This window comes from Acromyrmex echinatior, chromosome 3 (genome assembly GCF_024713525.1).
Source record: "Acromyrmex echinatior isolate Ae372 chromosome 3, ASM2471352v2, whole genome shotgun sequence".
Taxonomy (NCBI): Eukaryota; Metazoa; Arthropoda; class Insecta; order Hymenoptera; family Formicidae; genus Acromyrmex; species Acromyrmex echinatior.
The window spans coordinates 9,588,157-9,603,592 of record NC_141854.1 but is presented as its reverse complement, the minus strand read 5'-3'; the positions used below and the strand labels follow the sequence as shown (position 1 = coordinate 9,603,592).

Genomic DNA, 15,436 nt, shown 5'->3' with positions numbered 1-15,436 from the left:
TCGGCTGTCTTCGGCCGTCGCGTCGCGTCGGCTTGTCGGTTGCCATCGCACAAGAAAATAAACGAATTTATTGTTCAAAAATCGCTACAGACCGTAATCTTCTTTGATCGAAAGGAATTTTTTAAAATTAATCGTTAATAAATCTCAAAGGAAACTGTAGAGTTGAATTTTTAAAAAAGGCTCTCTAAAGTGTGCAATATTATTGTAATAACAATTTGAAAATTATTTTTCACCAGGAGTTGAATTATTTGAATTGATGTGCTTTTACACTAAGCTATCTTATATGTATTTTTCGCTAAATACAAATCTAATATGCTAGAATTAAGATTTCATCATTGACAGTATCGATATAATCAATTGTCAATGTCGCTTTTAATTTTAAACATATTTATTAACATATTTATGTGCATATGTTTGGACGAGCATATTTAGCGATTTTTGAACAATAAATTGTCATTTTGTGGCTTCGCGCGTCGGGCCGTCGGGAAATACTGTTTTTTCAAAAACGACTTTGTTGTAAAAGACTGCACGCAAAGAAATAAGGAATAGTGGGAAATAGGCAACAGAAAATTGCACATTGAGAATATGCAGACTTGCAGCTGTTCCCCGAGCGATTGATGCGAGATCTACAAATAGAAGTTGTAGATGGTCGTAAAGTTTTAAATCGTAGGAAATTAACCAATCGTAGTTGAATAAGACTCTACACAATACCTATTGTAGACTTCACTCTACAAAAAGGTGAAAAAAAAAGGTGCTGTTTCAGAAAAATATTAATCGATTTAACTAAATGTAACAGTCACGGGTTGTCAAGCAAATATTTGTTAATTCAAATAAATAATATATTTTAAGTAATATGTTTTAAATTACAAGATTTTGTTAATAATTATTTGAACTAAATAATCATTACGAACTAAATGCATTTAATCAAGTTAATTGAAATGTACTGAAAAAAATCATGTTACATGATGAAATCATATAATTAAAATATGTAAATCACGTAACAGATTATTTCAAATCAATGGTGGAAACGCCAGGCATAAATGTGATTATCTAAGTACAACAAGTGAATCGGAAATAATTGAAAAATGATTTTTAATAATTATTTTGGAGTTGATTATGACATCGTTTTGATAATCATATGCCCACATACATAATCAGACCTTATACTTAAGGCCTGATTATGAATACGAGTAATAATGACTTGTTCTATTCGAGTGATTGGATATATATATATTAAGTAACAATCAATCATGTTTATTTGCTCGATGAGCAAACTAGCTGCTTCGTCAACTTGAATGAGTTCAATGAGAGCATAAATATAATTATATGTTGTAAGGATGTAGTATATTGAAGCGCGAACCCTAATACATTCGATTTACGCTCTGATTTTATTTTCGCCAAGAAGTGGCGAAATCCATCACCCAAAGAAATAACAACGTCGACACCATCAAAATGTCGAATCGCGCATCGTCGATTCCGTTTTTCACTGGGCATCCTTTCCACTTCTATATTCACTCGGCAAATTTTTTTTTTCTAATACAAAAAAGAGCACATATCGAGTAAGAAGTTTTTTTTACACTGTCTTATAGAATCAACGAATTTTAATAGATTAATATGGAGCGCATCAAAGTTCTATTATATTGAAAGGAAAGTAGCCAGCTAAAAAATCTGATATGAATTATGTATAAGCTTTCCGAAAAAGCAATCATATTATATTTTCAAACTTTATCCCTATTCTGTTGTGTGCCGAGAAGAATAATGGGATCCAATGTAGAAGCCTAATATGAAAATGATGTAAGAATTCATTTAATTTTTATATAAACTTTTCAGATATATGTATTACGACAATTTTTGCCAGACCCTGAGATAGCGCATTGTATAGCAGTTATGCGCAGGTACACTATGTTCTACATCCGCTCTATTGATACTTAAGGACGGTTTTTATTTAAACATTTCATTATAATTTGCAGTTCCAATCTACATAAATTAAATCAATTTATTGAGCGCTAGTCATGGAAAGTGTTGTCATGTTGCCATATGTACTTGTGCCATATAAGATAACTTTATCAGTATGAAAAACTTATTAGAAAATTGTGATATTACAAATGTAAAACTTATTGCAATATTATACCAAATAATATTGAGTTGAACAAAAAATTCGGTGGAATTTTGTTAGCTTACATTATATACAGAATATATTTGTTGCGAAATTTTCTGCGATTATCTGACGTGAAAGCTTAAAGTTTTTTTTAAGGATCCCATTTGTTTTTAAAAAATGTTCCTACGACTTTTTTGTTACCAAGGTTACATGCAGATTAAATAAAAGAGCATTTTGATTTTGATTGCTCATAACTTAAAAATCATCGTAATTAATAAAACAAATTCTTAAAATTGAAATTTTATTCTATCGAATAATATTAATTTTTTAAATGTAAAATATATAGAAATTTAAATTATAAAAATGTGATGTTAATATTGGTTTTTTTTTATTATTACCATTGTGCAATGGTTATAAGAACAGTAAAATATTTTTAGCTCAAATTTATATATTCTATCTTTCTAAATTAGCAATTATACCACTCAATAGAGTAACGTTTCAGCTATAAGAATCTGTTTTTTTTTTGCAGTATGATGATTTTTAATGGAATTATGAGCTATCAAAATCAGAATACTTCTTTTTGCTTAACTCGCCTTCGCTTAAATAATCCAAGAACAAAAAATCGTAGAAATATTTTTAAAAAATTCATAAGGAAAATCCCAAATTTTCATGATATAGATAGTTGAAAATTTTCGCAAATTTTTTTTTACTCACAAAGTGCAAAGAAAAATTTTCCTTTTTTTCAGCTCGTAGTTTTATATATATATAAATTACAAAACTAACATAAATTCAAAAAATATAGTTACCATTCAAAAGTAAAGATTCAAGCTTTAAAATCATTTTTTTAAATTTAAATTTTGTTCGTTTTTAACAAAGATATTGTATACATAATTTTGAGCTAACAAAATATCATAGAACTTTTCCTCCAACTCAATATTAAGGAAAAATTATACTACAAAGATTTAAATATGTCCTAATTTTATTGGTTTTGTGAAAGATTTAAATAAACTTAATAGAATCTTAATAAACTAGATATATTAAATAATAAAAGTATCATCGTCACAGGATAATATATTCAAAATAATAAAATGCTAACTCTTAGATACCATTCTATATAATTTTAATCAAATGTAAAACTACTTTCTTGCTCAGCGTTTAAAAAAATTTCACTTTTCTCTTACTATTTCGAATAAACAACTCATTACTCTCACTTTTTGGATGTTAACTTTCACTTTTCATAACAATTGCAAATGTAGTTGACATTTACTTTCTCAGTTGGCGTTAGCATACGGGAGCCGATAATTCATCCAGGGCTGCGTTCGGATTCCTATCTGGGTACTCCCCGAATGTCATATCCTTATTGTTTATCGAACATTAAACAAGAATAACATGACACCCGAGGAGCATCCGGGTGGGAATCCGAACGCAACCCGGAAGTTCGATTCTATATCTTCAAACAAGATGAAAATTATAAAAGTGAGCAAATTTACTATATGTTGACTAATGAAATTATTAGTATTCTAGTAAATTTGCTCACTTTTATAATTTTTACCTCGTAATTGATGTCACCAAAAACATGGCCGCTAATGATACGCAAGCAAATATATGCGGCTGAATGGAAAACGGGATCTTGTCTCTACTGTATATTTTTATATTGTTGTGAGGCCGACTTAAGAACATAAAATTATTGATTAGTGCGACAACTTCCGCCGCACGAAAAGCATTGCCGCGTTCTGTGTGCAGGAATCAATTTTTTTTTTTTTTTTTTTTTAGCCAAAAGCGGAATTCCGTAACTGTTTTTGCACGCTTACCGACAATCGATGTCGTTGCGCAGCTTTTTCATCATATAATATATCTGCGTAACAACAATTGCCGGTAAGCATAAAGACAGTAAGGGCTGCCACATACAATAACCGTAAGACGTACCGTACGAATTAGCCAATCACAGTCGAGTATTCTTTTAAATACTTTTAATTCTGATTAGTTGATTCTTCCGGTACGTCTTATAGTTACTGTTACAGAAGGTGTGTGCGGCAGCCCTAAAGCCTAGTCTACAATTAGTCGGGAGACATTATTATATGACGTACCGTAAGAAATTAACTAATCATGATCAATTGTTTCTTTCCATGCGACAGCCGAAAACCGAATGCATGCATTCGACATCCGATGCCAACATACGAAGTATTGTAGAACAGGCTTTACAAAATAGGGGTCCTGGGGATTCTGTATCTTGAAATGAGGTTAATTACAAAAGTGAGCGAATTTACTGGAATATTGATTATTTCATTGGAGAATACTTAGTAAATTTACTCACTTTTGTAATTTTCACATTGTTTGAAGATACAGAATCGACCTCCTAACTCTGATTAGAGGATATTAGAGGGTCTCTAGAAAGAATAATCGCACGTTTCTATCCTATAGATTTAGTACAGACACGAATCACATGTACTTACAACGATTTTATCTACCCTCTAATCAGTTCATGTTAGAAAATGTATGTAGTCACTGTAGTTCTCAAACTAAAAATGTACTGGTGAGTATACGGGCGATTTCGATGATAACAGGAAAAAAACTGACATGGCTTCTCTTAGATTTCTCTCTGCCATGGACTTTATTAGAGAGCCTCAGAGAGAAAGAAAGAGAGAGAGAGAGAGAGAGAGAGAGTATGTGTGTGTGTGTGTGTGTGTGTGTGTGTGTGTTGCAACTGCTTCTTCTCTAATTGGATGCGGTCATCAAAAGTCTGTAGGCATGGAAGAGATTGGTGAAAACTTGCCTCTATCCTGATTGGATGCGAGCATTGAAATTCTATTACCAGTTTACCACTCTCTCCTTCTGACTTGGCTCTCTAGACTTTATATATCTAAGATTCTAGTCCAATTGCAGTTCCCGCCACAGCTGATGGCTAAATCGTTTTACGTGAGCTGAGAAAACTGCCTGTATTACTTCAAACCGCCTAGCTAGACTGGTCTAGAGCATTTATATTTTTCAAGATTCAAGATTCAAGTGTGATTAAAGATCGAAAAGGTAACTGAAACTTTATTCAAATGATAAACGCCGTATTATTTGTAAATAAAATAACTGTTTTTATACGCCGATCAAGTATTATCTTCTCTTCAGATCTTGAATTACTTTTGTGATTTGTAGGATGAAACCGGTTACTGGTGCTGAAACGGTTACTTCTGAGGTTAGTGTATTTATTTCTCTTTTTGCACGAAACTCTCAAGAAAAATGATGTTACAATATGTGATTTCATATTATAAACTTTTATTCGAACGAAAAGAATATATATATTATTTTTACAATATATTTATACTTTTATAAGTATAATATTTCAAATATGCAAAACTGGAAGGTCATTTCAACTGTTCAATCATATTTATGATAGGTTCATATCAAAAAGAAATTTCAAGTGAAAAATTATATGTACAAATTTATGACTGAGTATGTTGCATACACTAAATTTCAATTTGTTTCAGTTTATTGAATTTTGTTATTAATTACAAAAATAACTGTTCAACATTCATATTACAATTCATTATTATCATAGAAAATGTGTTATATTTTACCTTGAATTAAGAATATATATCTGTAGTATAGAAAATATTTTATCATAAATTATATTTCTGTTTATCACTATATATTATAATTATACAAAAAATTGTTATTTAATAATAATAGATTTATTAAATCAAATCTATTATTCAAATCAAATTAAAAATAAAATCTATATATCATTATACATACATATTATTCTTCTTAGATGGAAAATATATAATATATTACAGACAAAATTTATAAAAAATGATTATAGACATGTTTAAGAAAAGTATATTTATATGGTATAGGTTAAACACAAGTTATAATTATCTTATAATTACAAATTATAATACTTATATGTAAAATAAATGCAATAATTTACTAGAGTATATATCATAATTACAATAGTTTAATAGAGCGTCATTTATTTCTTTAAGAAATTTATTTTTTCTATTAAAACAGGATAAAGTTAGAAAATCTTTACATGAACTTCAGCCCTCAGCTACTGATAAGGAAACTTTAGTTGGTGCTGATAGAATGATCAAATCTACTCAACAAACAAAAGAAGCAAAATCAAAAAAGTAAGTTAATTTGTTCTTCCTTAAACATAAAGAGACTAGGTGTTTTCCAGCAAGATCACAGTCAGATACAGTTAGTAATGTGTGGATGCTTTGAATTAGTTCGAATATATCATGAAAAATTTAAATAGAATATGATTTGAAATTATACAATCTTAAAAGTCTTGAAGGTTTTAAAAAGTTTTGAATGTTTTAATAAATTTTAAAGAGAATAAAATTTTAGAGAATAATTTAGTTTAATTTTAGAGAGTAAAAATATTAAATAAATATAAATAATTATAATACATCAAAGAAATGATGTTCAAATCAAAGAAATTTTTCTTTAACCTTATAGCAAGTTTAAATTTCTTCAATTCAAACAAAATTTTGTTTAAAGAAATTAAGAATTCTCAAGATTTATCAAGATTTTCAAGACCTATCAAACTTTCAAGATCTATCAAGACTTTTAAGAGTGTACATTTTCAAATAATATTCAAAATGTTTCGAAGCAGAACAATGACTAAATTGATTGAAAATTCGCAAGAAATATGATTGAATACCTATTATTAGATATAGTGAATCGTTACATCCTTGTTTGCCTACATTAAACAAGGATGAAATGATTATTACACTCTATCTGTGTCCTTGCTGGTAAACGCTCATTGTAATAAATATTTGTAAATATATTTATATTTTTACTTTATGCCTAATAAAAATACACGGAGAAAAGGTGATTTCTTAAGCCAGTTCTACATTAATTGCAAGCCGATCGTAAGTTTATTGCGACAGCCAATCTAAAGTTTGCATTTTGAAACACTTCATATTGGCTGTCGCAAACTTGCGATCGGTTTGCAACTAATGTAGAACTAATGTAGAACCGGCTTTATAAGATCATTATTTGAAAGAATGACAAAATTTTATGGAAAGAATTGAAGTTAAATCTATATATATATTTTAGAAATGTACCTACAAAAAAGAAAAAAGATGCTTCCAAAAATCAAGTAAAAGTGACAACCAATAACAAAGCTGTTCAAACTGTGAAAGAGGAAAAGGGAGAAATTGACGCTGAGGATCTAATATGCACAGGTACATTTAAAATAATATATTTTATTTCTCCTTTTCTTTCTGCATTTTTTTAAAAATCGTAAAAGAGTTAGATTAGTTTTCTATTACATTTTTTTTTCTAGATTTAGCTGGTCCGAGTGAAAATTATTGGCAAGTATTAGCTGAAAAGAGGCGATTAGCGCTTAAGGATACTTTAGAAGAAAATAAAGAACTCGCAAAACGTAACGAAAAGTTAGAAGAAGAAAGTCGTATTTATAAATTAATGTTGGATGAAGCGAGAGCTCTTATTGAAGTGTTGCAGGTAATATTATATTCTATTGCATTGATATTATATATTAGGTGTAATAAAAAGAAATCCATTATTTTTCCAATAGATGGCTTTAGTAATCTGTATCTCGTCTACGCGTATCTACCTAATATTTAGCATTAATTACTATTTTATAATTATATATGTATGTTATGTATTTTATTGCAGGACATGATGGGAGATGACAGAAACGATATAAACAATTCATTAGAAGACAGTGTCCTTTGATTTACGAGTTCATTTCTTAAAGTTATAACGAAGATCAACTATCGAAAATTTCTATATAAAAATGTTGAACGCATTCAAACTCACAAAAGCCGATATTTTATTTCAAACTTATGTATACATATTATTGAAAAATAATCTTATTTAAAATACATGTAGCTATTTAAATATAATATTTTAAATCAAAGGATTCTTGAATAAATTGTTGTGAAAAAGTAGGCTATACATACACATACTGTATTCAATAGTTCTACTATTGAATATCATAAATATTTCCAAATGTTATATCTTAGAGAGATACTAAATGCAACATTTATAATCTTCAAAATATTTTATTGTAAAGGCTTGAATGCTTTCAACAATTTTGAATGAAAATTCGTTAGTTAAGTATTTGTTAATTTGCTGCATCGTTCCTTATAATAATTTATACTGTCAAAAATGTAGATTAAAATCGTATTCATTATTCAATATACATTTTTTATCAACTTACTCCTCATTAGTTTTATAGACAAGTATACTAATATTGTACGCAGAAATCAATTTCATTTAATGCTAGAAACATTGTTACTACTATAAATAAAAAGAACTCTAATGATGATTGAATCATTTATTATTTAAGTACATAATGAGATACACAAAATAAATTTCGATCTCTTTTACTGTACATTTTAAAAAACATTCTGAATCCATCATAAAACGAACCAGGTACGTTTCAGTAAAACTTCTTAGAAAAATATCTTCTTTCAAAAATTAAACTTTTTTCACATATTTTTATTTAGATATGTAAATAAATAGAATGCATATGCATATGTATATGGCGTTACTGCGAAAATATTTTTTGCATTAATTGCCTTGTTTTGTTATATGGCACATAGCATCAAACTGACATTCTTCATCGCGATCTGGATATATCGCTTTCATAATATTTAATGGACAAGGCATATCTTTCGGACAGCCTGGTAAATATACCGGTCGTTCCTGAAGCATGAATAAGACACTGGGTCCGTAATATTCGCAACTAAAACGAGAATAATTAGATAAATATATATACGACAATATATTGAGTCATCTAAAAAGTATCCGCGGTTTTTTTCACAGATGGTGTTGATGATCATATATTTAGTGACAAAAAACCGCGGATACTTTTTAGATGACCCAATATATATATAATTTCATGATTTTAAAAAAGAAACATACTCATACAAAACAAATGCCATGTTAGTTGCAAACGTATCAATAATACTGCTTCTCCAAGCTCTTTTATCTTCCTTCTTGCGTAATACGAAGGAGTCATGCGTTAAAGGATGCGCATCTTTGGCTAATCCGAGTAAGGCTATTAATTTTAAAATTGTGCCAGAATGTGTAAAATAAGCTGTTGTCACTGCCGCTTCATTAGATCTGAGAAATAATAATATTCTTATAATATATTGGACTGTGTTCAAACTTTAATCGGATGCACCCATGTATCATTTTATCTTTGATAATACATAGATGTACATAGATGAGGTTTCTGAACGCAGTCCTACATTAACATAATTGAATTATATTTAATTAGCAAGATTTACAATTAGACAAAATGATTCCACAAATGTTTAGAATAAAGCTGCATTAAAATTGCAATCTTGTATTTATGAACTAAATATTATTTATGAAGGTTTTCTCTTTAATTAATGAAAATCTCTGATATGTAAGCAAAAAGATTTAAAGCATCCTCCTGTTTTTGTCATTTTTACTGAAAGATTGCAGTAAGAAAAACACAAGAACTTTATATTAAATTGATTATTGCAATGCATATAAATCTGCATACCCAAAGAAATCAAACATATCTTTTAAGGCAGCGCACGCTTGCTCATAAGTCAATGGATAGCCATATCCGTCGATCCAATAGAATTCTAGATCTTCTACGTATTCAAAGATCTATAAAATATGAATTTAGAATTGAATGCATAATGACATTTTTATCCGTATAAAAAACGTATATTTTACTTTAATTTAAATCTTACTTTGAAATCATTTGATGAAAATATTTTACACCAGGGAGATATTATACTTTGATTTAAAGCAGTTTCAAAAGCACACGTTGTGTACATTAAATTTACAGTTTCTGAAATATCGATTGTATATAACAATTGACATATATAAATACTAGCAGCAATTGATATTTATTTAATTTATATATAATATATTTAATAAATACTAACCATAATCAATATTGAGACCAATGCGTTTCTTAATATTGTCTAACATATTTCTAACAATTTTGCCATCCAAAAATTTCGTTTTCTCTAATTTTGCATCTAAATTCTTGTCAACTTCTTGGCGCCAGCGAGGACAAGCTTTATAAAACTAGGAACACAGAATAATCATGTACCTAAAGAACTAAAAAAATTAGGAGCAGAGTAAATTGCTTGAGAATTTAAAAATAATGAAATCTTACTCTTATCACTCGATCTCGATATACTGGTAATGGATACCAAACATTTTTGCTATTATGCCAACCGAATAAACCAACAGCAAAATGTCTTGCACTCTCTTCTGTACGTTGTGTGGCAGTGAATCTAAACTGAAATTCAGCTGATGATGAAGGAAGAAATATAGAATATATATCTAATATATTTGGATTTTTCGTTGTACATACTTTATATGTTTGATTGTTAAAAGCTTCTGGCATTAGAGATGGAAATCTTGCCTGATATCTTTCTCCGAGATCAATCATTTCATTTTCTCCTTCTACTGCCAATTTCATCATGTTTCCTTGAGTAAACGATAGTTTCCATTTTTTAAACAGAGCTGCTTCATCAGCTGACAAATTTGTTGCTCCATTCTCATAATTTTTTAATATTACATGTTGCAGCTCTGGTAAGTCTTCTATCATACGAGGTATGTACTTCTTGCCTGGATATCGAGTTCCATGACGAAAAATCAACCAAATCTTTTTCTCCACACAATCTGTAAATCAAATGACAATAAATACACATTAAGAGCTTTATGTATGCATTAAAAATATTAATGATATTGCAATACCTGGATATTCTAATGTTGATTCATCATAATTAGCTACACATCTATAAGGAGTTTTTGAGCCTAATCTACATCTGTAACTGTCATTACACTTGGAATAATTAGAAGCAAGAGAAATATCTGCTACCATACAAAATATAAGAATTTTAGCAGATAATTTCCAAAGCATTCTGAAGTTTTATAGCGTCATAATCATGTCACAGTCCACAAATATATTAAATATATGTATATGTACTTTTTTCTTAGTTATTTAACATAATACATTCTAATATAATAGTTTCTTTTATCTGCAATAAAAGCATTTTGTCAGTGATAACTTCGTTATAACAATATTATATACACCACCTAATATATACATTGCTTAAACTTTTTTGAACACCGTGTAGATATGACGTCAGTGCTATAGATTTCTTTTTTCTCTCACGCATGTGATTCTATTTCAAGTGCAGTGTAGCTGAACTTATTGTTCATTTCTCTTTTTCTATCTAACTGCAACCGTTCACTATGCTGCACTGCGCAGACGTGAATTGAAATGTTAGGCTAAAGAGTGAGGTTATTTATTAGTTTACTTCTCAAAAATCTAGTAGAATAAGTAGAACTAATTAGAAGTATATGGAAGTAAATGCGATTTTTATTGAACGGTAGTGCAGTCGTTGTTGTCTAATGTAATCATAGGAAAAGTAAGACGAACTCTCTTGCTCTCTGTGATGTTCTATATTGTTTTGCAACACAAACTACAGTATTTAACAATTTGTTACAGGTATATACAAAATATATTCTTGCACTAAACGAATGCAAGCCAAAGTACCGATGAATTCAAATTTAAGATATTAACAGTCAAATAATTATTCTATAGTTCAAGCATCGTTGAAAGTAATTTTTTTTGTTTATTGAATTTATATAAATTTTTTTATTAATTAATATGATAAATTAATTATGTTACATTAATAATTATCTTAATAGCTCATTATATGTAGCTTTACATTTAAATAAATGTGTATTAACATTAAATTTTATTAACTTAGATTAATCTAAAACTTTGATAATATGATTAGATGGGGAAGAAAAGAAATATTCAACCTCCACCAATAACGCCAGGACGGATAAAAATAGAAATAAAAAATGAAATAGGTAATGATATATAACAGAGCAAACTATTGCAAATTATGTTGATGTATTAAATATTATAAAACTAATTGTTTATATAGGAGATAGTGATGTTCTTGTAGCAAGGGATCGTTTAAAAGGCGCTCTTCGAGAATTATTACACCATAGTGATACTGGTTCATCAGCAGAATCAGATGACAGTCCTATTTCGGATTATAAACATCCCATGAAAAAAATGTAAATCTCAAAATCCTTTTATAATTACGTTAAGACAACATTCGAGATAAACTAATTTTTCAGTAATTATGACATTTAGGACAAAATCTATGAATATTCCACGGAGAGTCAGACGTCGTCGGCCAATACAGACTGACACAGCGTTCCATCATACATATGTGATGAAATTATTTGATCGCAGTGTCGATTTAGCTCAATTTCAAGAAGACACACCACTATATCCAATATGTCGTGCTTGGATGGCCAATCAACCGAGAAATCCTCATTTGGCTCCTAAGTGAGTAAAATTATATAGATACTGTTTATTTTACTGATATAATATTTGTTTTGATATACATTAGGATATATATATATATATATATATATATATATATATATATATATATTGATATTATATTAAGTTTTAAGTGATTCTCTTTTAGAATATTTTATCATACTGGAATTTTTCATGTGTATGATAATTAATATTATATTTCTTAATTATACTGCAATACTTTTTTGCATTTCTTATAATTTAAAAACTTATATATAATAAGAATGCAAAAGACAATATTTTAGTGATTAAATTAAGGGAGCCAGATGGTTGGAAGATAAAAAAAATCAATGATTTTTTTTTGAATTTTTTTGTGAAAAAATGATTATATCAATGTTACATTTGAATCTATATTTTATTTGCAATAAATATAAATTGTTATTAATTAAAATGTATTGAAATGTTTGAGAGGCAACAATGGTGGCAAACGTGTCCACATGGTTTTGTTAAATTGCTAACATTGTGCAGTCAGAACTAGTCGTCTGAAATAAAAAAAATTAAATTGATTTGTAATTAATAATGTTGAATGTATACGGTAAATCTAACAAAATTATAAAAAATCGCGATTTGTTAAAATTATTCCTTTATAAAAAAAAAGATCCGTTTTTGATAATTATTTTTCCCGTTAAATTGTGAAAAAACTATTACTGTTTTGAAAAATTTATTTTTTTAGCAAATAAATTAAGGAGAAATAGCCCATGTGAATACGCATAGGATATTTTTTTGTGAAATTGTCATATATTAAAAAATAAATAAATAGGTTACAGACGTTTCGACATCGTAATTGTATCCTCTTCAAGTGCGAACATAATATAGACCAGTATATAAAAGCATTCCAATAAAATAAAATAAGATTGTTAACAGTAAAAAGTTATCAGAATTGAAAAAATATTTCATTAAACTGTAAAAATCACTATCTTCGTCTGCTGTATCTTGACGGATACTCAAACTGATAAGGAAGTCACTATAATAAAATAAAGTAGAATAAAAACTTTGATTCAATATCAGCAATCATAAAAGTAATTAGTTAAAATAATGTTTTTTTTTTATTTATTTAACAGATTAACGATATTCTGTACAAATTGATCAGTAAACGCTGAACATAAAATTACGAATGAGAGGTCAAGACAGAATTATTTATAACAAGTTAAAAATCCCGAAGTATGGAAGTGGCATCTACACACAAATAAGATTATAAAGCGGGCTATTTCTCCTTAATTTATTTGTTAAATATTGGAGTCTTTGAATAATTTATTATTATTTTTTTAGGTGTAATCGTATTTATCGTATGGAGAAAATAGTTTTAATAAATGTGTAAAAAACGACGATTGGTGCATTTCTCTTTACAATGTCAGCAAATTTGAAAAAACACGTTTTAAGAAAAATGCATTTAAAGTTTTTTGAGTTAGAATACTTATGTTTTTTTAGTACTTACAATAAATTTTTCTTATTCGGCGATTCTTGGACCATAATACGATTCATCCTCTTGTTTGAACAGAAATGTAGAAAAAGACAGAAATCCGGCAGATGTTTCTTTGTTCGAAGAAGTAACAGCTGGAGATCGAAACTCAAACGCGCCTAATTTTTATCTGTGCACCATTTCAGTTAACCGTGAATAATTCCTTATCTTACGTTATTTCTATGAATAATTTTGATAACATATTTTCAAGACAATCAACTTCCCGAAAATAAAATTAAAAAAAATCCATTTTTTTTTACCCTCCAAACCAGTCGATCCCCTTAACCATTATAAAAATATTTTCTCAATTTTTTTTTCTTTCTATACAACTTTATATTCGTAAATTTATGCAAAATTAAAATAAATACATTAATTTGTGATTAGAGTGCGAAGTCCAAGTCCAGAAATAATTAATGAAGTTAACACGGCAAATAATTTAATTGGTACTGATGGTGAGCTAAATGATGTTCATTATTTGCCACCTCCTTTGCCTCGTGAAGAAGCCATACCAAGAAATCGTATTCCATCCCCTATACTTGAAGAAAAAGATGATTTGAACTTAGATTATGTGAGTCAATATAATATTTCGACAAATGTATAATATTTGAATTTATATTAATTCAGTTACTCGTAACTATATAAAAGTAATTGATTTACAGTCGACAAGTCTCGAGTTTGATCCCATGTATACCTTAGTTCATATAAAAAGTTGATTAAAGAATTATTAAAATAATTCTTAATAGCTACTGTTAAAGTTTTAAAAATAAGAAAGATTTATACTAATACATTTTTTTGTGTTAACAATTGTATTATAACACATACAAATTGTACGTAACGTAATTACAGGAAGGACAAATTCTCAAAACGCGAGAACAATTAATGAAAGATCATATTGAACGGTGGAATGCTATACGCAAAAAATGGCATCAGCAAGCGCATAAAAATGAACAACGTTATTCACAAAGTGCTACTATACTTGGCACCATTTTTACAAAGTTTGTATAAAAGATGTTGATTGATATAGTTTTCCTTTGATTAATTGTAAATGCTTATGATTTTAATCTTTCAGAGCACAATCGGAATTTGAATAGCAGAAATATGGCAGTCCAGTGACTGCCGATTCTTCCGCCGCTAATTCTGCTAATTTTTATTATGTCATCAAGGAATAATTTCTTATTTGCTATTTTTCTACACAACTTCATTGGTGAGTGAATGCTTATATGCAGAAGATTATACTTATACATGTCTTATATGAATGCAGTTTTTTATTTATAATGTCCAGAAGAAAAATGTAATCATGTTTTAATGATATTCCGATAATAAATTATAACCTTAATATAAAAGGAAATCGCGACACCCTTGTAACTATTTTTCTTTTAATAAAAATAATGGAATATAGCAATCAATTTCTTCTTTTAAGTGCGTAAATAATATTTCATATTTTTACACCTTAAACCTTGTGTGTGTGTGTGTGTGTGTGTGTGTGTATGTATAATTATCTAATAAGATA

General features: G+C 28.5%; 3 protein-coding genes across 5 annotated transcripts; 2 read left to right on the top strand and 1 right to left on the bottom strand.

The window, feature by feature from the left end:
* Positions 1-4,935: 4,935 nt before the first annotated feature.
* On the top strand, positions 4,936-8,387 carry geminin (geminin DNA replication inhibitor). The gene is made up of 6 exons (XM_011056501.2): positions 4,936-5,122; positions 5,243-5,282; positions 6,098-6,216; positions 7,151-7,278; positions 7,380-7,558; positions 7,733-8,387. The coding sequence occupies exons 2-6, from the start codon at positions 5,244-5,246 to the stop codon at positions 7,790-7,792; spliced, it is 525 nt and encodes a 174-aa protein (XP_011054803.1). The 5' UTR covers positions 4,936-5,122; position 5,243; the 3' UTR covers positions 7,793-8,387.
* Positions 8,382-11,302, bottom strand: LOC105146329 (Multiple inositol polyphosphate phosphatase 2). The gene is made up of 9 exons (XM_011056502.2): positions 11,167-11,302; positions 10,814-11,097; positions 10,428-10,738; positions 10,227-10,352; positions 9,991-10,135; positions 9,793-9,893; positions 9,597-9,706; positions 8,987-9,187; positions 8,382-8,807 (listed from the first exon to the last, which is right to left on the bottom strand). The coding sequence occupies exons 2-9, from the start codon at positions 10,977-10,979 to the stop codon at positions 8,633-8,635; spliced, it is 1,335 nt and encodes a 444-aa protein (XP_011054804.1). The 5' UTR covers positions 10,980-11,097; positions 11,167-11,302; the 3' UTR covers positions 8,382-8,632.
* A 16-nt stretch (positions 11,303-11,318) lies between these two features.
* Positions 11,319-15,332, top strand: mip40 (Myb-interacting protein 40). 3 transcript variants are annotated; one of them, XM_011056504.2, is made up of 8 exons: positions 11,320-11,490; positions 11,571-11,683; positions 11,866-11,941; positions 12,019-12,154; positions 12,234-12,431; positions 14,311-14,494; positions 14,773-14,921; positions 14,996-15,332. In XM_011056504.2, exons 3-8 carry the CDS (start codon positions 11,866-11,868, stop codon positions 15,015-15,017), a joined length of 765 nt encoding a protein of 254 aa, XP_011054806.1. In that variant the 5' UTR covers positions 11,320-11,490; positions 11,571-11,683; the 3' UTR covers positions 15,018-15,332. The 3 variants fall into 3 exon arrangements, with proteins under 3 accessions (XP_087260580.1, XP_011054806.1, XP_011054805.1); XM_087404454.1 differs by lacking the exon at positions 11,571-11,683 and having other exon boundaries at positions 11,319-11,570; positions 11,836-11,941; XM_011056503.2 differs by lacking the exon at positions 11,571-11,683 and having other exon boundaries at positions 11,320-11,570.
* Positions 15,333-15,436: the final 104 nt, after the last annotated feature.

Coding starts and splice junctions, on each gene's coding strand:
- LOC105146329 (XM_011056502.2), bottom strand. CDS start 10,979: ATGCTTTGGAAATTATCTGCTAAAATTCTTATATTTTGTATGGTAGCA. Junction 10,136..10,226: donor ATCGAGATCGAGTGATAAGA/GTAAGATTTCAT, acceptor CTGTGTTCCTAG/TTTTATAAAGCTTGTCCTCG. Junction 8,808..8,986: donor ATGGCATTTGTTTTGTATGA/GTATGTTTCTTT, acceptor TTCTCGTTTTAG/TTGCGAATATTACGGACCCA.
- geminin (XM_011056501.2), top strand. CDS start 5,244: ATGAAACCGGTTACTGGTGCTGAAACGGTTACTTCTGAG. Junction 5,283..6,097: donor CTGAAACGGTTACTTCTGAG/GTTAGTGTATTT, acceptor CTATTAAAACAG/GATAAAGTTAGAAAATCTTT. Junction 6,217..7,150: donor AAAGAAGCAAAATCAAAAAA/GTAAGTTAATTT, acceptor TATATATTTTAG/AAATGTACCTACAAAAAAGA.
- mip40 (XM_087404454.1), top strand. CDS start 11,866: ATGGGGAAGAAAAGAAATATTCAACCTCCACCAATAACGCCAGGACGG. Junction 11,942..12,018: donor AGAAATAAAAAATGAAATAG/GTAATGATATAT, acceptor TTGTTTATATAG/GAGATAGTGATGTTCTTGTA. Junction 12,155..12,233: donor AAACATCCCATGAAAAAAAT/GTAAATCTCAAA, acceptor TATGACATTTAG/GACAAAATCTATGAATATTC.